General features: G+C 48.2%; 1 protein-coding gene across 1 annotated transcript in view; it reads left to right on the forward strand.

Moving 5' to 3' along the window:
- Window positions 1–26,120, forward strand: part of PPM1H (protein phosphatase, Mg2+/Mn2+ dependent 1H) — a 207,571-nt gene that overhangs the window by 143,670 nt on the left and 37,781 nt on the right. The window contains exons 6-7 of the mRNA XM_075552793.1: window positions 15,104–15,167; window positions 19,110–19,217. Of these exons, the coding sequence (XP_075408908.1) occupies window positions 15,104–15,167; window positions 19,110–19,217 (172 nt within the window). The remainder of the gene's footprint in view (window positions 1–15,103; window positions 15,168–19,109; window positions 19,218–26,120) is intronic.

The following is a 26,120-nucleotide window of genomic DNA, read 5'->3' on the forward strand; positions in this document are numbered from 1 at the left end:
GGGTGCCGAATGCTTCTGGGTGGACTTGGATCACCCCCATGGAAAGCTGGGCACTCAAGCTGAAAGATTTGGGTCTATGAACTTATTAGCAACTAAACAGTTTAAAAGCCAACCTCCGGTTATATCTAAGTCTGTAGTGATTGTGTATATCCACCACATTGAGAAAAAGTCTTACGTTGCACAATGCTTAAGTCTCTGTGCAAATCATCCTGTAAACGTCTAGAAGTAGATTTTTACTTCTACAATTTACTCTAAGGACAACTCAATTCACTGGTATTAAGTCCAGTCCAACTCATAGCGAGCCTATAGGACAGGATAGAACTGCTCTGGTGGGTTTTCAAGACCAACTCTTGACAGTAGAAAATTCATCTTTCCCTGCATCTTTCACACTGTTGACCTTGCAGCGCAGCAGGTCACCACTACACTGTCGGGGCTCCGGTCTAAGGACAGGAACTGGTAGTTAAGCATGCTGTTGCACGCAGTGCCATTTTGCAGCACTGACAAAGATTCATGGCTTTTCAAGGATGGAGAGAGCAGCATTGAGGTGAGGAGCACCGTATGCTTTGGATATGCAGATCTGGACTTGAGCTTGGTCTCTATGGATTCCTAGTTGCACGGTCTCATGTCTTTTTTTCTGTACAGTAGCAATCATGTGGTTATCTACCTTACATAACTGGTAGAAGAATTATGTTTTAAAACTGCAAGTGCTTAAAAGCATGCCTATAACATAGCAAGTGTGCAATAAATCTTGGGTACGTTGGAATTTTGTAATTGTTAGGGGTGAGATGCCACCACAAAAGTTTACAACTACTACCTTCCCATTCCCTCTCAAAACCAGTTGATCAAGAAAGGAAAGTGCTATGTTTCTCCTTCCAATTATCAACTACCTCCTGGCCCTGTACTTTCACACCGTGGAGCTGAAGTAATATGAGAGGCTAGAAGATTGTAGAAGTAAATGGGAGTCCACGAGATGAGCATCTTCCTGTAGCTTCTATTTCACATGGAGATTTGGTGGGGGGGGGAGGTTAGGAAGTTGGTTGGGGTGCTTTCGTGTGTGTGTGTGTGTGTTTGAAATAACCATTGATTGTGTTGTGTAGGCGTTTGTAAAATCCTGACTTTTAAAAATAAAACAGATGACTTAAAGAAGTATTGATGCCTTACACTTTGGGACAGGTGATTTCTGTCACGGGAGGTTACCAAGTTTAAGGGCATTTGGACAGAAAGTTTTACGATGCCTTGATCTAAGGTAGAGCCCCAGTTGCAGTAGCTTCTCTCAAGGGAAACTGCAGGGCTTGATGCTGTGGCGAACATCTGTGTGACGTGAATGGAAGCAGCTTTATGGGCTTGGACTGCAAGGATCTGCACCGAGGCACGGGCCTCTGTCTAGCAGAAGCCTTCTTTGTAGTCAGGCAAGGCAGCTCTTTGCTATTTCCTCCTCACCATTCAGGTCTGGGGGGTCAATTCGGGTCACCTCTTGATTTGTAGGTACTGAATGGTCTCATCTAATATAAAGGGCAATGTCAACAAAATTCATATTTATTTCAGAATGAATGGGCCCAGAGAAAGCTGAAATCACTCCATGTCTGTGTGCTCATACAATAAGGGTCTCTGGCTCACACCCGTGGGGAGATCTTAATGTTATTCATGATAATATGAAGCTCTCCTGGCCAAGTGCTAATGTACACCAAATGGATTCTGAACTGGGAAAAATGTCTAAAGCTCCAATTTCCCTAAAAGTCAGTTGCAATGTGTTATCCTTATATATTGTTTGCTGTGTTTTGCGTGCACCCATGATTTATATATATACATTTTAAAGACTGATTCAAGGCATGCTCTTATCTCTCAGTGACTCTCTTTCTACTGATGAATTTGGGCCTGTGAGTCAAACAGTGAATTTACAAGGAGGTTTGAAAAAGTTCAGAGGAAATGGAATTGAAAGATAAATCTTTAAAAAAAATCTTCCCACAAACTTTATTTACTTTAACTGCACATCCCCAGTACCCGTCCAATGCCCGTCTCCTAGCAGGCACTCAGGAATACAATAGAGCCCCTAGTTTTCATCCGATCAAAGCCAGCACTCCTGACTTGGTAGTGTTAAGAACAAGTTGGGTAAGACACTGCCCCAAACTTTCAACAATTAGTAGTGCCCTGTTAATGGGGTGGGAAATCAATTTAGTGTATGGAGATGAGCATTTTAAATACATAGCATGGAATAGCAAGTACAGTTTCTATCACATGTAATATATAATAGGGTTAGTACTGTTTTTTAAAATGTGTGTGTGTGTATACTGGGTTACCGGCATATTTATCAGAGCAAAGGATATATAAGTTTACCTCTGAATCTGTTGACACCCCAAACCTACTGCCATTGAGTTGACTCCAACACAGGAGTTTGGATTCAGGCTCCCACAGTATGCTTGAATTGAGTGTGTGATTTATATTTGGAGATATCATTTAAGAAGCATGGCGACTGCAACCTGAGCCCTGTGATGTTTATGTTATAAATGTTTTCAGAGACAGAAAGCCCCGTCTTGTGGGCTTGAACCTCCGACATGACAGTTAGCAATCCAACACTCACCCAGTACTACAACCTCGTATCACTATGTCTGAGAGGAGAAAGAGGACTCCTGATGCCCTCTCTGCAAGCAAACTCTGACTCAGACTTACTAATAGGAGATGTGATAGACATTTCTTTAGGTATTGTGATTCTGACACATATACACACCTACCAATTAGGATTTCCTCAAGGGAAACTGCCATATCAAGAATCACTTGGGACCTATCAGGTGGCTAAAAGGCAAGTTGTGCTTCTGATCATGGGCAGCCAGGTAGGCACATGTGAGAAATCACCCCATATTGGTGTGCTCATAAAATAAGGACCTCTGGCTCCCATGCATGGGGAGGTCTGCATTGTGCTAGGCTGTGGGGCACCCACCTCAAAAAAAAAATCGCCATGGAGTCAATGTCAACTCATAGCAACTCCATAGGCCAGGTAGAACTGCCACGGTGGACTTTCTGGACTATAACTCTTTATGGGAGAAAAAAGCCCCACATTTGTCCTCTGGAAAGACTGGTGAGTTCAAACTGATGACCTTAACGGTTAGCAGCCCCAGGTGTTCCCACTCCCCCAACCAGGACTCAGGTTGCAGTTGCCATTCTTCTTAAATTGCATCACCAAATATAAATCACACGCTCATGATTCAAGCATACCATGGGAGCCTGTCCATCCACTTGTCCCTAGCTGCGGGTCTCCAGAAGCCAAGTCATTGAGACGCCAGAGCAGTTAGGGCCAGAGGGAGGAAACAAGGTAGGATTTGTCTGAAGAGCCTAGACTTTACCCAAGGCCCTTTCCTCCAGAGCCTGTAACCAGATACCCAAAGACAACAGTGCCCAGCACATCAATTCTGAGACCAAATGGCTCAGCACACAGCCCAGTGCTCCCACACGTAGATCACAGGTCACAAAAGCCAGCTGGCAGAGATTGGACCTACCGCTAAACGTTATAAAGGATACTTCCAAACTACTTGCTGGCTGTAGTAAGTTTCTGAGCCTCTTCAAATTCACCCTGCGGATCCTCTAGGACAACTCGAACATAAATATGACTTCTTCCAACGGGGCTCTGACTCGCCACCTCCACACTACACTACACTACATACACACACACACACACACACACACACACACGATTTGGACCAGCCCAGTAATCCCAATACAACGCAAATGTAAGTCATTTCTGAGAGGTACTGCATCTTTGAAACCAAGAAAATGGACTTCAAAGGAAACAGAGGGAAAAAAAAAGATTTAAGACCTAATCAAAAACCCAAATGTATTGCCTAAAAGGAAACACACAGATACACACAAGAATTTTTTTTAACCCAGCAAAAAGGAGACTTGGCAGTGTGTGATATTATCAAAGGCTACCTCAGGAAGCAGCCGCCATTACTGCACACTGCCTGTGGTTAGATTTGGGCCTCAAGCCCTCTGCAGTTACAGATGGCTAGCAGGGAAGAGGCCTCGGGTGATTTGTCAGGCCTGTGGTGCTTTCTTCCAGGAAGAGCTGAATGGAGGGGGTTGCCAGGAGAGGCGGGTGGTGGGGGGATGCCTCTGTGGATCCCAGGGATTGCTTCACTGGGGTCATGCCAAGCTCTTAAAAGCCAAGAGTGGTGTTTGGGCTTCTGGCATCTGCCTGTTTCTGACCAGCCAATCCTGTGCGGCCTTTTATCCCTGGCCTCCTAGGACTCAAGCTGCTGCTGAGACTTTGGGAGGAAGGTGGAGCAGGGACCGAAGGCCCACCAACCAGCCCTCCATCAAGCCTGCTCTGCCCCTAGGAAATGCGCTTCTCCCGGGCTGAGACTAGCTTTCCGCCATGACGACCCATCGCTTTTCCCTGCTAGTGAGGCACCGAGCTGCCAGCTGAGGGGAGAGCTTCTCCTCTGAGCATTTCAGTCTACAGCAAGGTCATTAGTGCTAAATAAAGTGGCATTCCGTGTTCCCTCTTGTCTTCGGATGTTATTAGCAGTAGCAGAAATCGTGGGGTTTGGGGGTTCAGGAAGCAGTTCTCCTGGGTTGGGGGTGCCCTCTTCCTGCCTGCGGGGCCCACCTCTGCTCTTGGTCTTGAGGAAACGATGCCGTTCCTACGATCCTAATAGCCACAGCTTCGAGGCAACTAGTACTGACCGTATCCTTCACAAGCGATTTTCTCAGAACTCTTGGGGGTTAATTATTACAACCCATGAAAATAACCCACTTGTTCTAGATGAAGAAGTCTGTTCAGTGAGGCCGGGGGGACTCCCCCAAATTCACATGGCTTGTTCATGTGAGGACTGAGATGTGACGCCAAGACCTTTTACTTCGTGTCTGGTGTTTAACATACCACCGTGGACGCTGCCAAGAGGAAAAAGAATCCAGGAAGACTCACTCCCAGGGGAAGAGAGGAATCCAAGCAATTCCGAGAGGTTGTGAGTGGAAGAAAGTGACTCACTGATATGTCATCAGCGCCTCACCAAGATTGTCCAGACCACTCCGTCCCAGAGAAGAGGGTTCCAGTATTCCCCAAAGGGGTCATGCACCTCTTTGATGAGTTTGAAGTCCTTCAAAGGAAATTAAGCCAGGGAAGTCTGACATCTCCTTGCTCTTTCTAGTTACAAGTCATGATGTAGGAGGGACATGGTGGGAAGTGATCTACACAAAAGCATCAACTTGGGGGCCCTGGCCTTCGTGAAGCTCAAAGGTCAGAGTGGAACTCCGAATGTGGATGCTGGCATCCAGCAAGACTAGAAAGTAAGAAACGCGCCTTAGCAAGGAGACTTGCGCAAGTCGATGCAGAAGAAAATGGCCCGGATGCTCAGAAGAACATCTGACAGCGAGTAGGTGAGGAGTGTCAGAGCTCATAGTGGGCAAGAGGATCAGGAAGCTTTTTAATTTTCTGATTATCTTGACAATAAAAGGGAGGGTGAAATGTTAATGGAGAAGTAACGAAGTCCAAAGGAACACCGATTAGATTCAACCCTAGGAACCGGACCTCATTTGGATCCCCGACTTCAACCCATCTCCCAATCAACCAGGTCATGTGAGCTACCTGGAAAACCACCCCTCCTCTGAGATTGAACTCAGCAACAGAAAAGTCAACCAATATAGCAAAGGAGAAGCCAGGACTCCCCCCTGTCCTGGAGAGGGAGCTTGCTGAGAGGAGAGTGACAGCCTTCCTGGCTGGGTCTACCCATTCGGCTAACCTCTCCTGCACATTCCCGACGTGCCTGCCTTCTCCAGGTCAGAGGAAAGAGCAGTGGGTAGCGCAGAGGCTCCCACTCCAAGGAGGGGTATCCACACTACAAATGCCAACAAAGTAACCAAGAGGAGAACTTCCACTTCGGCTGTGGACAACCTGTGAGAGCGGAAAAGAGCATCATGCTTTTAGCCCCATGGTCAGGGACAAGCTTTCTGAGGGCTGTGTGCGAGCAGCTTCGGGAGGTATCAGGGAAGAATGGCCCATACAGAGGGACCAGCGAGCAACCAGGCTGTGGGCCAGAAAGCTTGCTGCCACAAGAGGGACAATGTTACTGAACATAAAACCCACACCAGTTGCGTCAGAGTCCACTCCAACCCCGTGGTAACCCCGAAGTAGACTACGCTCCGTCGGGGATCTCTGACTGTTTAGAAGTGAAGTATACTTTCAACCTCCCTGTCAGCAGCCAGGCAGTCAGCTGTTTGCACCCCTCCACCCCGGGAGCTCAGGGGGAGCCAGCAGAGATGTCAAGGGCCTCCAGTTAAATTCTAGGAGGGCCAGGCAAGCAGCATTACCACTAGGGCTCCAGTTTATACGCGCACAGTTGATTCCAAACTGTCTCTGATCGGTGGATGGCTACAAATTCTCTCAGTAATACCCTTGCCTCACGAGGGCGCTTTCGACAAAGAGGCCCAATCAACACAGTGGCTTCTGAGGGAAGCTGGGCTAATTAAGCTCAAGACAGAGAGGTCAGCTGAGACGTTATGGCAACTGTGTCTTGAGCTTCTCAAGGATTAAGCTTGAGGCATTTTCTCAAAGGATCCTGAACCATCGTGGGCACTTACTAATTCCCAGGGAATTGAACCCTGCACTGGCTAGAGGCGGCCAGGAAAGTTGTGCCAGGGTGTTTTTTCTTTCAATCATGGCAACGCACCTGCTCCTTCTGAAGGCAGCACAGGCCGCCTTCGGAGAATTTCATTGGGGAAATTTTACCCTATTCACGCCCACAGTTCTGGTCTTGTGCCTTCAGACTTTTTTGTTCTGAAAACTCAAAGAACAGTGAAAAGGAACACAATTTGAGTCCCTTGAGGATGCTAAACGACTGTGTTTTAATGTAGGGTCAAAGAGGACAAGACTCCTCAGGAGAGGATTAGAGGTTCAGAACCCCGTGCCTTCAGAAATGTCCCGAGCTCGGTGGCAGCCGAGACCAGCAGCGCTTCGACCTCTCTAACCCTTCCCTGAAGAGTTCTGGGTTCTTTAATGGACACTGGCACTACGGACTGGATTCGATGACAGCAGATTTCATATGATTTGGGCGGCGGAGGGGGTTGGGGGAAACAATAGCTTCCCACTTGGATGCTTTTGTTGACCAACGGTGTCCATGATGTGGGGTAGTTTGCACTGTCCCTCAGACTGGGGGTGATGGGGTGTCCGTGGAGGGCTTTCAGCCGAGGAATGGTGACGCCAGATGAAAAGGGGAAAGGTGATGAGAAATGGTTGTGGGTGATTTGCCTCCCAGCCAGGCTGAGCATTTGGGCTGCGCTTTTTCCGATAAAAAGTACAAAATTAACAGAGAGGAGATGTGGTCGCTTTGGAGGGACCCTAACCTTGATTCGAGGAATGAGGGGACCTCCAGTGTGGCGGGTGGCACGGGGATCGCTCGAGTTGTCCTGCTCAGACACGTGTCTTAAAGATGGCGCGGAGCAGCTGAGAGCCAGCCGGGACCAGAGACTACAAAGGAAAACACCCCCGCGTGGTGGAGTGGATACAGCTGCCTAGATGCATTCCAACTCCGGCCTAGAAGGGGGCGATCAAAGAACACAAGAGGCTCCTCTGCTTTTGTTTTATAAGCAGGCTTCCTCCCTCCTAGCCAGTCACTTCTGACTCTCAGCAACCCTACAGGACAGGGTAGAACTCCCCGTGGGTTTCCGAGACGCTTTAAGGAGGCCGAGAAAGCTTCATCGAGAGCAGCTGTTGTTTTCAAACTGCTGACCTGGTAGTCAGCAACCCAACGCCTCATATTTGTAAAACCAAAAAATAAGGCCAGCATCCAAGTCACTGCTCGGGAAAGTACTTTTCGTTTGCGAAGCACCCATTCTCGTCAGGCACCCTGCTAGCTGCTAGGGATACTACAGGAAAGACACACACACCCCACACCCCACATGGCCTTACAGAACTTGCAGGGAGGGTGAGGAAGAGATGCATAAGGTGAAGTAACATTCTTAAAATGTTACATGCTACTAGAAGCTGGGAGAAAACTAAAGCACGGAACAGGAAGAGAAAATTGAAGGGAGAAATCGTTTTTAAATGCCCCTTGCTGCATCCTTACATGTATACTATGATGGGAGACTTTGGGAGGGTTGACATAGGGTAACAGTGTCAACTGGACCATTTAAAGTCATCCACCTGGTGCTCTTAGGGACTGGCGGGGAAGGACACAACTGAGGAGTTTATAACCCTTCCCTACTATGCTGTAGTCCTCATGCCATTCTCTTCCTCCAAACCAAAGTATAGGCCATCATCTGGTCACTTCCAACTCACAACGACCCTATGGACAGGCAGAACTGCCCGGGGGGACGGCGGGGGGAGGGGAGGGGTTCTGAGCCTGTAACTCTTCATGGAAGCAGAAAGCCTCATTTTTCTCCCTCAGAGCAGGGAACTGTTCATATTCCAGATCTGTTTGGGAGTGGATGCCATGTCCCAGTCTTTGGTGTGTGGTAGTTGTGTTAGTCTGGGTACTTTAGAGAAACAAATTCACAGAAACTCATGTATAAGAGAGTTTTATATAAAGGTTAAATGCAACATCAAGAAAACATCCCAACCCAGTGCTGCACAAGCTCACAAGTCCAACATTAACCTATATGTTCAACACCAACCCACAAAGTCTTCCTCCATCCTACAAAACACACACTATGATGCCGACCTGTAAGCATCTCAGCGCTGGCAGGGCTCTCCACATGGCTGCTCCAGCACCCAGGGCTGCATTGGGGTAGGTCCATGCGGCTTCTCCTCGGGGATTTTTTGTAGGAAGTGAGCCTTGCCAGGTGAAGCAGGGAATTGGCTAAGGCAATTGCACCCTGGTCTGACCATCACAAACAAGAGACCGGAGAACTACAAAGGCGCAGCTCACCAAGCCACTTATCGTCTTTCAATTAACCTCACATGTGTTTATCAGCCAGGTTGGCTCAATAAACTAACTATCTCAGTAATAGACCACAAAGGAGCCCTGGTGGCATAGTACTTACTGTTGGGCTGCTAACTCACACCTGCCCTGTGGGAGAAAGCCAGGGCTTTCTACTCCCATAAAGAGTTACAGTCTCAGAAACCCAGAGGGACAGTTCTACACAGTCCTACAGGGTTGCTATGAGTCAAATCCACTCAGTGCCTGTGAAAATTTCTCTTGTTTCTGAGTAAACAAAACACTCAATTCCTATTATATTTCCCTCGAACTAGATCAAAACCCCACTCTCACTGTCATTGAGTCCATGTTAACTCAGTGACCCTGTAGGACAGGGTAGAACTGCCTCTGAGTTTCCGGGACCGTAACGCTTTACAATAGTAGAAAGCCGCATGTTTCTCCTGTCAAACGACTGGTAGATTCAAACTGCTGGCCTTCTGTTTAGCAGCCCAAAGTGTATCCACTATGCTACAAGAGCTCCCATAGATCAAAATTAGGAGGAATGAATTCTACACTGTTGACAAGGAGCATTTTTAAAAGATTTACCACAAGTGAAGGCTAATTCAGGAAATAAGCAGAGCCCGAAGGTAGTTTGCTAGGATAGCCAGACCACAAAGGGGAGCTGGCCTGGGAGCCCCCCGCAAGGCAGTAAAAGAAGGCAGCTGGTTCAGCAGGGCAGTCTCTGAAGTGGGAGTGTTCTCAGCGCAGCCAGCATGGCCAGGGTATGGCCGGGAAACAGGGGAAGAGGCTATCAGGAAGTAGGTTAGAAGTTAAGAAGTCAGTTCTAGAGGCTCCATCCAAAGGTGTGCAATTGCTGTTAGAAGTAGGAAAGCAATCTGTCAGGGAGGAGAGGACAAACACCCTGAAGGCTGTAAATAGTAACTGGAGTAGGAGGGGCAATCCCTCAGGTCCTGGGATGAACTCACTGCTGAAGGAATGAGCGATGCCCTTGTGATAGCTTTCCTTAAATACTTGAGGGACTATCAAGCAGAAGAGAGACTAGATTTAGTTGATGTTTTCCAGAGTGCACGCCAAACACACTAATGGATGATTAAATCAACTTAAGAAAGAATTTCCCAGAGTTATACTTTAGTGGGATGGGCAATCACTCAGTATTATCAGACTCCGAGGACAATGGCTATACTAGGGAGTCCACTCGATGATGGGCCAGGATGCTGTTCGAAGGAGCCCTACCTTTGGGGTCCAGCGGACATCATGACCGGTCAGCATCTGTCCAGTTGGTCAAGAGACCAATGGCATCTTGTTTTGAAGTCTTGCATAATCAACATTTACAAGGAAACTTATTTCAGAAGAAAAGTCCACTAAACTTCTAAGGATGATGCTTCTGATTCGGGGAAAATCAAGAATATATCCCTTGTTTGTTTCTCATCCCATCCATTTGTCCCCTGACCTGATACCTAGTCATAAACGAATTGACTAAAAACAAGAGCTGGTCTAATAATATTTCCTAAATCTTTCAGCTTTGCCATCTCATGACAAGTAACATTTTACTATATACCCTTGTCACTTATGTGATTGTAAAACTAGGGCAGAATCTGGTTTCTTGGGTGGGGAGATAAGGTATGGCTTTAATTCAATCAGGGTTTCAACGGTCATTGAATCCAGAATGAGGGAGTTGACTCTCTGACTAGATATTTTCATAATCTCAGCTTCTACATACTCCCTGTGCTGGAGTTCAAGCATCCAACCTCTCTCCTTATCCCTCTCACCACCCCCAAGCCCAGAAAGATGTAGCCAAGGATGAGCTAGAACCTGTGGCTCTCGAGCCGTATGCGGCTCTTTCAGTGGGTACATGTGGCCCTGAAGTAAAATTGAACATTTTAAAGGGTTTTATTCAGATAATGGTTTCAAATATATTTATGTCTTTTGTAAAATATATTCATGGCTCTCAAATAATTTTTAAATTTTAAATTGTTGGCTCTTTTGTCTCAAAAGTTTACCGACGCCTCCAAAGTATGGACAGTAATAAGAAGGGCGAGCTGGCCTTGCACGTCTGTGGAAATTGGGATGGCTCCTTGCACGAGGCTGCTCCCTGAAGAGAGGGTGCTGTCACACTCTGATGCCAGATTAGACTGACCACGAAGCAGTGGTCAGTCTAAGAACAAAGGACTCTACATCCGCCCATGCCCAGCTCTGCCAGCCATACAGCCCACCTGACTGTCTTACGTTCTTTCTTCAATCACCCAGAAAATTCCTTTCCACCAAAACATTGCTCTTTCTTATTAAATTCCTATGTTTTGCTCAAGGAGAGGTGGACACTAACAGTCTGATTTCAGACTCTGACTAGAATTGGAAATTCCCCAATCTGAACTCTAATAGCATTTTCTGGAAAAGTCTAAATCCAGCCATATGGACACTGAACTCGAAATTCTATGAGGGCCACTTGGGGAGTCCTGTTAAAAAAGTAGATTCTGATCCAGAATATCTGGGGTGGAAATGCAAATTCTCAGCATCGTGTCAAATCGAAAGGAACGTGCTCAAAGGCCTATTCTCAGTCTTGGGTATGGAATTACCTGGGAACTTTTAAACCCTACAGATGCCAGGGGCCCAGCCCCAAGCTTCAGATTTAACTGATCTGAAATGGGCCCTGGGCAGTGGATTTTTTTTTTTTTGGTAAGCCCTCTGAGGGCTTAAAATTCAAGGTAGAGAACTGCAGGCCATTCACTCCCCAAACTCAATGGGAGAACATATCAAGTTCTCCCTTTTCACTTTTGACACCAAACCGTTTTGATCCATCCACATCGATTTAGTATCTACTGTTTCTTTCTTTCGCACTTTTGATCTGACACCAGCCGACCCTAACCACCTTGACCTCGATCAGACCTCACAAGTATAGAGACCTCCAGACGGCAAATCCACCCAAGACCTGGGAGACCAGCTGCAAGCTTTGCGTGTCCACAGTCTCCACTTTTGGTCTGTTGGCTACGGATTCTCTGCCTCACTCCATCGAGTCAGTGCTGGCTCATAGCAACCCCTGTGGGCTTCCGAGGCTAACTTGATTACAGGAGTAGAAAGCAGTCTTTCTCCCAAGGAGCTGCTGGTGGTTTGGAACTGCCGACCATGCAGATCGAAGCCCGACACATAACCACGAGGGTTCCCTTTATCTCCCTAGACCAACAGCTGCGAACTCGTGAGTCTCTAGCCCCTACCTGCTCACTCCCATTACTCCTTCAGGTTTGATAATCCAATAAAACAATTCACGGAACTTAAGGAAAGTGCTATTCTTGTGACAATAGTTTTACTATCACACACTATAAAGGTACAAATGACGAAATGAAGCCTCCTGATGGCCCTTCAACTGCAGAATGCAGTGTGCTCCCAGGCATCGTCCCTCTCGCTGGCCGGCCAGGAAAGCCATGGCGCTTCCATGTCCAAAGCCCTTATTGGGATATTTTGTTGTTCTTGCTTCAATCAGCCACCTGCCCTGAAGTTATTTATCATGAGGTGGTCTTTCTCTTTCTGGCCGGGCTACCCCCACCTGAGTCACCTTATGAGCCCACGCTTTCAGGTATCTTGTGGAGGCTTCATCAAAGGCCTTTCACTAATGAGGAAGCAGCCAAGGTTTTAGAGAGTCTTAGAAACCAAGAACAAAAACCAAATTATCGGGGTAAACTTCACTTAAGACCAACCAGCATTCTAACACTAGCTTCCTTTGATCACCAGCTGTGTGCCCGGGGTTTCAACAAGTCCAGAGGAGGATAGAACCATTGAAGGAGCTATAGTCGCTGTGCTTCCTTTGTAGATTTGGGGTAAGGGAGCAGCGAGCTTTCTCAAACAACGCCATCTACCTTTTCACTACCTTGCAATGGCTACACAGAATTTACAAACATTAATGATATCAGGGTTTACTAAAGACGTTAATGGGTTGTAACGCACACGAGAAAAGCTCGGGACATGTAGTTATGGCATTTCACTCACTCAACTGTAGCCGCGACCAGAAGACTTTCAGCTCAACCCCCTGAAGTTCTGTGGGCCTGCAAACCCAGCTCCCTGGGTCAGCTCCCCCAGTTAAGCACCCAGAGACATCCCCCTTCCCAAGCCAGCCTCCTGCACAAAACCACGTACTTGCTTTATGGAACTGGAAGCCCACCTCTGTGTTCTAGGCTTTGGCCTCTCGTTCTGCTGCTGCTCGTCTGGTGTCCCAGCTGCCCTCTGGAACTAGGGGTTTCACTGTGCAGGCAGGGGTCTTAGGTCCTGTGAACGCACCCCACTCCCGACTTTCGCTGGTGGTGAGTTCCCAGTGCCTTCTCTGAGCGCTCATTTATACCCAGCAGGAAGGCAACCATGTGGAGCCTGTTTGCAATTAGTCACAGGTGAACCCTATCAGTACGTCCTCTCACCTTAGCCACACACACTGGAAGAGGCAGTCTGGTGGCGGTTGGGGACTTTGGCTGGAAGAGCCACATTAAATAATTCTCTGTCCCTGCGGAAAGTACAGTTTCTTTTGAAACGGGTTGATTTCTAGAATACCTCGAATCTCACTTAGCAGCAGCAGCAGCAGCAGCAATAACTGGTGTTTCTTGAGTCCTCATTGTGTGCGCCAGGAATTGTGTCAAGTAGGTGTTCAGAGCTTCACCCTTAGTCCATTTCCGTTCTCACAGCAGTCCCACGAATGAGCAATGCATTTTGCCCTAAATATGGATGAGGATCCGGAGGTCCCGAGCAGCTCACCGACTGCCCAAGGCTGTACAGAGTGTGGTGTTGAACTCAAGCCCAGCCCAGCACATCTGGTGCTAGGATGTTCCTGAGCCTCTAAAGCCTGGAGAGGAACAACTTATCCAAGCAAAGTCCTGGAAAATAAGGACAAGATGCCTTAAACTTTGGGCTTGAACTCTTTGGAAAGTGGGTTACATTCCTTGGTGTATCGAGCGCTCCTGTACACTCATTCCCCAGCTGCTTGGGTGTGGCTAAGACTGAGAGGCCACTGAAGGAGTCTGTGCAGGCACGCTGGAGACAATATTTTAGAGTCTCTTACTCACTTGTAGCACCTCATCCAGCAGGACTTACCCCATCTCTTAGTCTTCCTACTACCCAATACTTCTGCTGCTGCAACAATACTTCATTATTGCTCAGGAACTAAATGCTTAGGGCAGAAACCTACCTCCCCTTGTTAATTATGAATATGCCAATATATTTTCTCCATCTTTGGCCATGTAAAAATCTGGTAGGTTCCATTTCACCCAGACATACACACCATTCCACTGGGATAATAAGTCTGTAAACAGAAAGGTCAGCTGGATGGTGAATGGGCAGTGTTATCTCCCCCAAAGGGGAGCTGGCATGCCCAAGTACTCATTATCTACTAAATACCAGCAGAGCGCCCACTCATTGAACACTGACTAAATGCCAGGCTCTTGGCTAAGCCCTTTACATCCTGCCTGGGCGTCCTCATTCCACAGAGAGTGGAAGCTTCTGGCCCCGGGTGACGAGCTAGTGATTAAGTGTCGTGTTTGTTTGTTTCTGGTTTGTTTTGTGTTTTTGCTCCCTTGGGAGCAAAGCTTCAAGAAACAGGCTTCTTTTGCTTTGTCCCCTTAACCGTGCCCACCTCAGCTGTGCACATGGTGACATCTGGACAGCCATGTCCGCAATGAACCACTGAAGCAGAAACGGAATTTTCTTTGTGTGTCAAATGGCCATTTAAAAGATTTTATGAAACAACCACAAAGTAGACTTTGCTGCCAAACTTGACAATGACAGTGAGGTCAAAGGGGCTTTAAATATGCCTTCTCGGGCACACTCAATCCAAGGCTGGCTCTGGGATAAACAGCCCCCAGAGGTGAGAACTGGCTCGCGAAGCAGTTTCACACTCCATCGATCTCTGAGCTCCGCTCTTCCCCACAGTGTGGGACTCAGACCAGAACCCGCTGGCTGCTGCCACTGGGGCCCCCATCACTGCCCTGCCTCTCGGGGGTGCGACAGAAGCCTACGGCCCCCTCATGCCAATGGTGACCATGCCGGCATGTTGTCACCCTCTTGTAGCATTTACAGACGTGGTCCTTTCTGCTTTAGTAACACACACACACAATTCTGTAGGGAGAATAAATCTAGACCAAGGAAGATTGACAGTGTGGTGAGCGGACGGCACCTCAGGTAAATCACATGCCGAGCGGCCTGTGTCAGGGCGGCGGGTCACTAATGGGCTGCACACCTTTTGAAAAATGTTGTTTGTCCCCCTACAGGGCATACAAAACCATTGAGGAGGATGACTTGAAGTTCCCCCTTATATATGGAGAAGGCAAGAAGGTAGGCACCTGTGTTTCCCCTGGGCTGATGGCAAAGCTGGGCCCCGCCGCCTCTGGGCACACCCACAGTGGGGTGTGTGCTACTCAGCAGCTCGCGAATTTAGAGCTTGGACAGCCTGAACGGTGTCACGCCCTCATTCATCAGGCCCAGGCACTGCGCGGGGGTGGCGGGGGATGGGGGAGCAGCCCAAGGGACTAAAGTCCATTTGTAAAAGTAACATCGCCTTCCCAATCCACAGGGGTAGCTCTTTGCAGGGTTTAAACAAGACTGCCTCGCCCATAAGATCCCGGGTTTCATTTCTGCCAAGTTGGGCAGCTGACCCTGTGGTGCCCACTTAGTGGAGGAGGCAGTGGGAGCGCCCAGGTATCAAGGCTGCGGGCAAAGTCACATAGCTGGCAAGTGGCAGGGCCAGACCTGGAGCCAGGGCCGGCCTACTCCAGGGCTCCAGCCCATCTTGGAGGTCCCCACCCCCCGGGGCTGACCCCCCCCAAGAAACCCAAACCTGCCCCGTGATGAGCTGTGGGGGGTCCAGGAGCCTGGCTCCCGACCTCTCCACACATCGGCCAGCGCCTCGGCAGAGGTGGCGAACACTGGTCACCTCCCAGGACCCCAGCCTGTCGTGGAACCAAGGGGAAAGAGTCGTCTCAGCGCGCCCTTGGGCAGAGACGTGGGGCGGGCGACTCCTGAAAGGAGATGAGGAAGCTGTAGATCCGTTCTCCGCGCCATTTGCATTTTCCCTCCAAACTCTAATACGGTTCAACTTGGGGCCAGGAGCTTCCGTCAGAAGTCGGGGGAAATGTAGCCACCTAAAAACGGATCCCTTTTCAGCATTTTAAATTTTTACCAGAAAGAAGTGGGTCACAAGAAAAATGGCAGGTATCATCGTGGGGGTGTGTGTGTGAATGTGTTTACATCATCGTGTATATGTGAATGTTTTTATATCATGGGTGGGTGTGTGTTAGTGAGTGTGTTCATATCATGGGTGTGTGTGTGAATGTGTTCATATCATCATGGGTGCGTGTGTGTGTGAATGTGTTCATATCATGGGTGTATGTGTGAATGTGTTTATATCATGGGTGTGTGTGTGTGTGAATGTGTTCATATCATCGTGTGTGTGTGTGTGTGTGTGAATGTGTTCATATCATCATGGGTGTGTGTGTGTGTGTGAATGTGTTCATATCATCGTGTGTGTGTGTGTGTGTGAATGTGTTCATATCATCATGGGTGTGTGTGTGTGTGTGAATGTGTTCATATCATCGTGTGTGTGTGTGTGAATGTGTTCATATCATCATGGGTGTGTGTGTGTGTGTGTGAATGTGTTCATATCATCATGGGTGTGTGTGTGTGTGAATGTGTTCATATCATCATGGGTGTGTGTGTGTGTGTGTGTGTGTGAATGTGTTCATATCATCATGGGTGTGTGTGTGTGTGTGTGTGTGTGAATGTGCTCATATCATCATGGGTGTGTGTGTGTGTGTGTGTGAATGTGTTCATATCATCGTGGGTGTGTGTGTGTGTGTGTGTGTGTGTGTGAGTCTGTCTAATGCACCGAGGGCGCTTGCCTCCAGCATTAGGTCTGGGCTCCGTGTAGCCCAGCAGTGATTTTAGTGGAGAGAAATGAAATACATCTACATCTGAACCGTGTGGGAATCAAATTTTCAATTAGCTTCCCCTTTCCTGGAGATGGCCACCTTCTGCCTCCCCCTCGCCAGTTGAGAATCAGGACAAAGAAGAGCGCTGTTCCTAACAGGAATGTGTGTGTCTTCTAGAACAGAGGACACCACCACTGCGTGTCCTTCAGCCCCATCCCCACACCTACAGCTGCGGTCCTTAGTGGGGCTGATAGTCTGTGGACAAAAGAGCCACCTCCAGAGGGTTCCGTCAGTGCAGCAACATCAGTTACGTTTAATCCCTGGTGCCCGTCCAGCCGACCGGTGGCATATGAGACCGGCAGGCCTCTAATAAATGCGGAGGTATTAAATAAGTGATTCCATGAATGTTCTGTATACTTCCCTGAGTCCAACAGGAAAACGCACCTATAGATTCTTATGAGATTATCAGCAATGAGAGTTAAAAGAGCAGAGGTTTCTTCAGGTGGGCAGAAAGTTTAGTTCACCAGAGAATCCGTTCCACAAGCATCTCGCTTCCTTAAGGCTTGACAGCTCTGTGATGGGCAACTTGCAAGTTCTCAAAGGCCACTGCCGCTCCAGTTTGCCTTTACTGGTAGGCTTGCCTAGGACCAGTCCTGTCTGATGATTCCGTGCCTTTTTGAGAGAGCTTTGAAACTGCAGCGTGAGGAGAGCACCGGTCCTGTCTAGAGCGTGTGCAGGTGTTTCCTTCTGCCTCTCAGCAGATACCTACCCAGGAGTTTTAGGGTACCCACCCCCTCACCAAATAATTTTAACGCTTGTACACTTTGTAAAGTCAGTTCAGTACCTCGTAGGAACATCCCATTTCCTTGGACTAAATTAGAGGCCGGTGGTTTTCCCAGCTAGACAAAGTGCCATCGCATGTCAGAACCCAGAAGGACCCCAAGGGCCCCAGGATGTCTCCACTTCAAGTGGAACATGTGTAATCAGAGAGAGCCCACCCAGCCTCCTGGCCAGCAGGGGCCTGTGTGCAGCCTGCCTGGCCAGAGTCCCAGAGTGTACCTCCTCTGTCTGCATTTTACCAGGCTCCCTTTGCCCTTGCCACCTGCAACCAGCTCCAAAACTTACAACCCTTTGGGGAGAATGGGATGAAGAGGATAAATATTAGATCGAGCATTGTTTTTGTGTCTCAGCATTTATGTCATCCTTGGTCCTCTGAGATAACTTTGATTGTATAACCCTTGAGTACTCTTACACCCAGCAAGAGGTGGAGTGAACGTTCGAACCGAGATCTTAGAACTTGAACTACACTGGACATATGATGGACGATCCAGGAGTTAGGCCATTGGGCTTCATTCCATCCAGAACATCTTTCTCTTCATTCCTCTGTGTCCATCCTTCTGCTTGAAGTTTAATCCCACCGTCTTCAGGAAGCCTCAGTAAAGTTCTTATCTCCTCTGAAGTCACATGACCTGTCGTTTGTGGCTTTCAGTACTTGACTGTATTCTTATGCCAATAGTTAGAGAGGCATGTGCCTCTTACCTCCCCGAACGAGTCCCTTCGTGGTAGGGACAGGACCCTATACATTTCTGTATGGTGTCGGTTCATAATAGGTACTCAAGAAATGTTTGGGTAAATTGACTAATAAGAATCCCCTTCTCACATCCAAATACCCCAGAAGATAGTCATATTGGCTGCATAATTCCTTCATTCCAACAGTTGGGAAGCCATTTAGAGAGGTGCAGAGCTGACGAGGCCTCAGCCCCAGTGCCAGTGGCATTTTGTCCCAGAAGGAATTTGTGGGGATGTTAGCAGGGTAGGTGACAGAGAGAGCCAATGGTTGCTCGTGTCCAGCCATAAAGTATAATAGGTAAATTGGGGGAGGGAGGAGCTGTTTCTGACTTCTGCATCTTTTTCTTGTGCCCATCACCTAAGTAGAGACACTGACGGTCCTCAGTAAATACTGGGAGAGTGCACGTGGAGAGATAGTTGGGTGGAGGTTACATGACTGAACTTGAACTGCTTCCAGTAGCTCATGTATTGACCTTAGTTTATTGGACATCCTCCCTTCCAATCTCAAAAATTATAAACAAGCAAAACAAAACAAAGGAGAGACAGAAAGCTGGAGAGGGAGAAAGAGGGAGACAGCCGAAGCCCATGAAGCTTAGAATAATTGGGAGAAATAGTGCTCCTCAGCATAGTCCTCCCCGCCTTGGGCTCCAGCCACCCACCTAACTTAGCAGAGAAGGCATGGAATTGGAGAAGGTAGCCCTTGGGAACTATATTGTGACAGGAAACTTTTTTCCCAGGGTGTGGAGAATTGTTTCTGATGACCTTCTGTTTATGTCCGCAGGCCCGAGTAATGGCAACTATTGGTGTGACCAGAGGACTTGGGGACCATGACTTGAAGGTGCATGATTCCAACATCTATATCAAACCATTCCTATCTTCGGCTCCAGAGGTACTGCATGAGGATTTTGTCTATACTTGGTAGAATAAAATATTACCGCATTATTCCTCCCTGACATACACCCCACACCCAGACAGCTGCCAAGTTGGATTACTTGTACTGCGGTGTCGCTCAGGGTGGGTTCATCTTCCCCCGGCATTCTCACCTAGACTCTCCTGGTTCAAACCCTCATCCCCTCCTTTCTAGACACCTGCCCAGCTCCTGCTGGCTTCTCCAGCATACACATTGCCATTTAGTGACTTTTCCTGAAGAATGTCCCCTTCTTCTGATCAAAAACCTTTCGTGACACCCACGGCCTATGGAATAGAACCCAGATGTCTTTACCTGGCACTGGCGGCTGATTGCCATTTGGCCTGATTTTCCCCTCTGACCTTTGTTCTGCGCCAGTCAGAATGAACTTGCTGCTTCCTGTATTTGACCTTCAGTTCCCCATATTTGGCTAAACTAGTTCTTCTACTGAAGGAACCCTGGTGGCACTGCCAGGTAAGCATTGGAGTGCTAACTGCAAGGTCAGTGGTTCAAGCCCACCGGTCATTCTTCAGGAGAAAGACGAGGCAGTAAATCTTCCGTGAAGATGTACCATAGCGGGGGTAGCTGTGCGTCAGAATAGACTAGAGGGCAGTGGGTTTGGTCGGTTGGTTGATGTTCCTTCTACTAGAATGTACTTCTTGCTCATCTCCAAACAGATTTCTCTTTTTTCCACTTTAACTCTCCTGCTTCTCCTGGGGAAACTTCCTGATATCTCACTTCCCCAACTGGAAGTCTTTCCCTTCTCTTACAACACTTATGTTTTCTGCCTTGTAGTTTATTTATTTGTGTATTTGCTGTATCCCCTTGTTAGGTGTTGATTGCCTGGAGAGCTTATGCCACTTGGTGAGCTTTCGAAAAATCCATTTGAAAATAAGCTGGCCATGTATCTGATGGAAAGAAAAATTGGCATCCTCACAACACAGGAAACAGTGTTAAGTTCTAGGTACCTTTTTAGGGTATGTTATTTAGAAAAGGTTTTGTTTCCAAGTAATAGAAAATTCTTTTTTTAAAATGTTTTATTAGGGGCTCATACAGCTCTTATCACAACCCATACATACATCAGTTGTGTAAAGCACATCTGTACGTTCATTGCCCTCATCATTTTCAAAGCATTTGCTCTCCATTTAAGCCCTTGGCATCAGGTCATCTTTTTTCCCCCTCCCTCCCCACTCCCCCCTCTCTCGTGAGCCCTTGATAATTTATAAATTATTATTTTGTCATATCTTGTCCTGTCTGATGTCGCCCTTCACACCTCCCCTGCACACCCCGTAATACAAAATTCTAACAGCAGTTAAGGGATACATTTTCCTCACATAACAAGAAGACTGAGAGTATGTAGCTTCTAATGTTGATATAGCACCTCAAATGTTCAGGGAAACTGTATTTCCCTGCTTTTCCATCATGGTTACAAGCTCATTCATAGCTCCAACGATAAGATTTTCATCCAAGGCAGAAGGAAGGGTGGGCCCAGCCTATTTTCTCCCCAAACATTCACGTACTTCTTATGGCCAGAATGCTGTCATGGGACTTTTTAATTTCTATCATAGAGAAGAAGACATGGAAGGTGAGGTAGGAACCAAGGGCATCCGCCAGACTCTGTAATGAACTATTGCAGCAATGCCAGGCAGTAGGAATGCCCAGAAAGTTTATACATGCTTCTTTGCCTGCAAGTTTCCCCCAAAGATAGATGTGTTAGGGAGTACCTCTTTTTCATCGGAGAAAACAGGAGCAGACTCCCAAAAAAAAGCAAGTGTTTGTGGTCATTGTTTTAGAAGAGATGTTTCCGGGGCCGTGAGCACACACTTTGACCCGCCAGGCTTCTCGGGAGAGGTGTTCTGGAGCTGAGGAGCCCGGGAGGGTCTCAGCAGCAGGGACCTGTCAGGCAACTTGAGGATGCTCCACCGTTAATATGAGCAGACGCATGCCAGATGCCTGGGCTGCTAGTCAGCCCGGTTTCTCCCTCCTCCAGTTCCAAATCCCAGACAGGAGCCTTGCTAGCTCAACTCGCCTTTTAATCAGGTCACAGTGACTGCTTAGCCCATAGGTTTTCCCTTCAGATGATGTGTCTACTTTAGGACCATCTGTTGCACAATTAGCCCCCTTAGCCTGCCTCTTTAGCAGCGCTGTGTGAGGGGCAGTCCCATTAGAGTCCCTCAGAGCTAGGCTGGCACCACAATGCATCTAAAGACAAGGGAGTAAAAGGGGCGAAATCTCCACTAAGAGTAAGCATAAGAGAGCCACATTTCCTGATACGCAGGATTTCAGGCAAGTTAGCCTTGATAGAAATAATAATTTGTTGAGAGCCTAGAAATGTTCTCCCTGTCAACCTTCATGCCAATTCTGCATGAAGGTCAGGGCCATTGCTGTCGAGTGTGTCTAAGATCTCCCCAGAGGCTGGCAAAGCGCCCCCGCCACTAATCTGGTCAGCGGGACGTCCTGGGAATTACTGAGCCTGCGACTCACCGTGAGCAGAAGGACATGCGCCTCAGACGGTGCCGGCTCTTTGCTCTATCCTTCACGGAGCCAGGGTTTGCATCTGGGCACACGGACTTGTGCTTTCTCCCCAAGGAGAGGCATCTTTCAGCTATGTTAAATGTACATAGTCTGCCTCGCAAATGTTAGGAGCCGTCAGGTTGGTTCCGACTCACAGTGGCCCTGCGTACAATAGAATGAAACACTGCCAGCTCCTGGGCATCCTCGCCAACCGTGCTCACATTTGAGGCCGTCGCCACAGCCATGCGGCCGTCGTGCGTTGACCGCCTTCCCCGTGAGGAGCTCGTCCTCTGGCGCCGTCTCTGACAACGCTCTGTTTCTTTTCATGAGGTTTTCAGTATGTGACAATGTTCCAATTCGGTCCAGACGATTTTCTGCGGCCGCTTCCTCCAAGTGGACAGCCGATCCCTTCCTCGTTGTCTGTGCTTCGGCTGGCAGCTCTGCTGACCCCTGGGCACTGTGGGGGCCCTGCTGGCATTGGAAACACCAGTGACCTAGCTGCCGGCATCACAGCGACACACACGCCTCCACGTGTGACAAACTGACACATCAGTGGTGGCCTAAGGACTTTGCCAGAAAGACTGGTGAAACGCCTCAGGCCTCTGGGGGTCTTGGGAACACCGCTTAACCAGTTTCCTCCTCAGAAGTGAGTAGAAACCTTCTCCCCTCCACCCCCCACCCCACCCCACGCCACGCCCACGTTCATATCCTTTGTTCCCATCCTGAGGACGTGTCCGTTTGACTGGCAGGAGAAAGATGGCTCGTCAGCAGGAATTGACCGCTGTTGTCATTTGCGGCGGAGCCCTCACGGATTCAACATGGCCTTGCGTATTAGCAGGCGGAACCACTGCTAGCTTCTGCAGTGTCTCCCTGATCTGTGCTGTGTGGGTGCCCACTGTTGAGGTCACCGTGTCAATCCTTCCGTCTACTGAGGCTGTTCCTCGTCGTCACGGAGCTTCTAGTTTGCCAAACATGATGTTCTGTGCTATCAATCGTTCTGCCCTGATGATACGTCAAAGTCTTGCCGTCCTTACCTCTCAGGCAGTCGTTCACAACCTGCAGGTCGTGACCCCTTTGGGGGTGGCGAACGACCCTTTCACAGGGTCGCCCGATTCATTACAGTAGCAAAATTACAGTTATGAAGTAGCAATGAAAATAATTTAATAGTTGGGGGTCACCACAATATGAGGAACTGTATTAAAGGGTCGCGACATTAGGAAGGTTGAGAACTACTGTACTAAGGAGTATTCTGAGTGTATTTCTTCATTCTTTTAGCTCCTAAAAAGCCAAACTCACTGCCATCGACTCAATTCCAACTCATAGCAACCCCAAAGGACAGGGGAGAGCTGCCCCTGTGGGTTTCCAAGACTGTAAGTCTATGGGAGTAGAATGCCTTGTCTTTCTCCTTCAAAACTGTTGGTGGATTCAAACTCCTGACCTTGGGGTTGGCTGCCCAAAATGTAACCAGTTCTTATGGCAGTACTCCTTATTCTTCACCAATACCGCGCTTCGAATGCATTCATTCTTCTCTCTGTCCCCGGCATTCAGCTTTCTTTTGTAAACGAGGTGGTTGAAAAGACCATGGGTTGGGCCAACAGCATCTTAGTCATCAAAGTGACTTCTTTTCAGATTTTTAAAGAAATCTTTTGCAGTAGATTCTTCCAATGCAATGCATCCTTTGATATTTTTTGGGGGGGGAATTCCTACTTCTATGCAAATTAATTATTAATCCAGGTACAATTAAATCCATGATAATTTCTCCTCCCTCCCCCCCTCAGTGTTGCTGATTGGCACAACTGTGAAGATTTTCAGTTAAAATAATTTGTGTCATCCAATCGCTTGGTCTCTGTTGATTCTGTAGAGACGAGAGGCTTTCAGTTTGGGTGTGAGCATGTGAATCCTTGAAGAATGCAGAAGAGAAGTCTAGTTGGTTGATGAGGAATGCCATGCCCCGGAGCTGGGATAGCGCGGGTTTGCAGGGGAGTGCCTTAGCATGGCTGTGGGCCGGGGAAAGGTTTAGAAGAGAACCGGCAACTTCTGGGAAATGGTTTAGCTGTGCAGTGGAATAAGGTGTGGAAGTTTTTCTAATAAAAACAGTAACAACAAACATTCATTAAATAGTATGGGTCAGACAAGGTTATTACGCACAGCGTCTTATTTTATCTTTACAACCCTGGGAGATAAATGTGGCTATTATACCCCTTTTTGGAGATTGGGAAACTGAAACGTAGGGAAGTGAATGAATTAATTTCCCCGGGTCAGTACTTGTACAACTGTTAAGTAGCAGCTGTGTCCGTGTACCCAGGTCTCTAATTAGCTCGGAGCCCGTAAGAGAGAAGCTGAGTTCACAAAAACGGCTTTGGACCAAGTGGAAGGGGCCCACTGGGTACAGATTCAAAGGGCAAGGAAGAGGCTCTTCTGCGACCTTGGTGGCCACAGCTTCTTAAGGAGATATCGCTGGCCTCAAACTGAAATTGCAGAAGATGATGGTGTATTAGAAAAGGCATTTGGGGAAGACAGTAATAGGCATGTATGTGCTTGCAAAGCAAGACGAGACAGAGTTGTGTGAAGAAAGAGATAGTGCACCTATAATTTAACTTAATAGAGATGGAGTGTCTACCCCAAGCTTCCCTTGCGCAAGAGTACAATCATTGTACACTTAACTGCTTCCAGATGGAGAAGCCTTGCCCAGAGCCAGGCAGGCCTAGGAGAGAAGCGGGAAGAGGCCGCCAGCTGGAATTGGCTACCCTGGGAGGAGCATCGGAGAAGAAAGGCAGGCCCAGGGAAAACACGCTCCCCGCTCATCTTGGGGACAGGACCTCCCCCCTTCCCCCTTTCCTCTGTGGTAGTGATAAAACCGTATCAAAAGGAAACAGGTGGGGGCCGGGGTGGGGTTCTGTTAGTAACCCAGAAAGTCAAGCTCATTTATTTAAACCCTCTGATGAAGAATTACTCCCTTCCGGTCTTCATTCCCCCACACCCACCACAAACCTAGCCTGGCTTTGTGACTGTGACTTCCTAAGAACATTGCCCTGCTCTGCTTTTTCCTTTGCCAAGCATGGATCATTAGTTCACGTTGGAGTCCTATATTTCAAACCAGGCTCTGTCTGATCGTTTGGGGATTGGGGGTGTGGGGGGAGAGGGAGCACGAGGGGCAGGGGGACAGGATGTACTTTCATTCTAAGAAAAAAGGGTCTAAAATCTTCTTGGAAATCAGCATTGTTCCCATTCATCATTGTAGCTCTTAATTTGATTTGATGAGTTCAATATAAATAAATCAAGAACATGTGGATCAGATTTATGTAAAAAATGCACAGGGGTTTAAAAATTAGAGAAGGATTTCTAGCCAAACACATTTTCAGTTTTACTGAACACAAGGCGCTGGAAAAATCTAGAGTGTGCCAAACCAAAGAGCAGCCGCCAGGTTTGCTAAGCCTCCCTCGGACCTTCTGAGCTCTAAGGCAGGGATTTCTGGCCCCAAACTGAATTCCACAAGAGGCCCCTTCACCCCAACTCAGCTTAGGTCTGTTAGCAAGAGGCTACAGGTTGAACTTAGGGGGTCTGATAGACTTTTCTCTGCTTTACAGCCCCTAGTTTTCTCTGTAGAACACCCTGAAATTCAGCCCTTCTCTTAAAAGAGACCTTCCCCAGCCCTGCACCCCACCTTCCAACTCAAAGCAGCTCACTAGTAAGCCGGTCTACCCTTCTGAACGAGGTCAGGAGTCTCTCTGGTTAACAGACTAGGCTGGTCACCAGAAGGCTGGAGATTTCAGTTGAGTCCCCACAGAGGCAGCTTAGAAGCCGACCAGCGATTTACAGAAAAACCAGCCTTTACAAAGCCTGGGGAGCCCAGGTCTCCTCTGACCCACGTGAGGTCGCCATGATTTGGAAGCCACTCAAGGGCCGCCGATGAAGAGAGTTCTGGGGGAGAAGAAAGACACCGGACCCCTGGCTTTCTGCACAGACTTCCAGAAATTCTCCCACCCCGGCCCAGCACACACACGTCTTGCTGGGTCAGTTACAGAGTGCCGTGTGACTCAGGCCATTTGGCACAGGCCTGCCGCCTAAGCCTTCCAGATGGTCCCTGCTCCCCGCCCCTCCTGGCCCAAGACAGGCCTGTTGTAGAAGTGGGGTTCCTCTTCATTTCACCCTTACGTTCTAGCCTCCAGGCCAAGACTCCGCTTGCCTGTAGCCCCCTTTGGGCCTCTTAGAAGAACAAGGTCTTTTCTGTTTGAGGGCCGGCGTACAAAGCCCACTCCCTCTTCAGCTCAGAACTGTTCCCTCCGCCTTCCCCTAACCAGACGAACCACAAGAAGCCCACGTTTCTCGCAGTCTGCTTTTCCTGTCCTTGGTTTTAAAGATTCCTGCCAG

This window comes from Tenrec ecaudatus, chromosome 6, assembly GCF_050624435.1.
Source record: "Tenrec ecaudatus isolate mTenEca1 chromosome 6, mTenEca1.hap1, whole genome shotgun sequence".
NCBI lineage: Eukaryota > Metazoa > Chordata > Mammalia > Afrosoricida > Tenrecidae > Tenrec > Tenrec ecaudatus.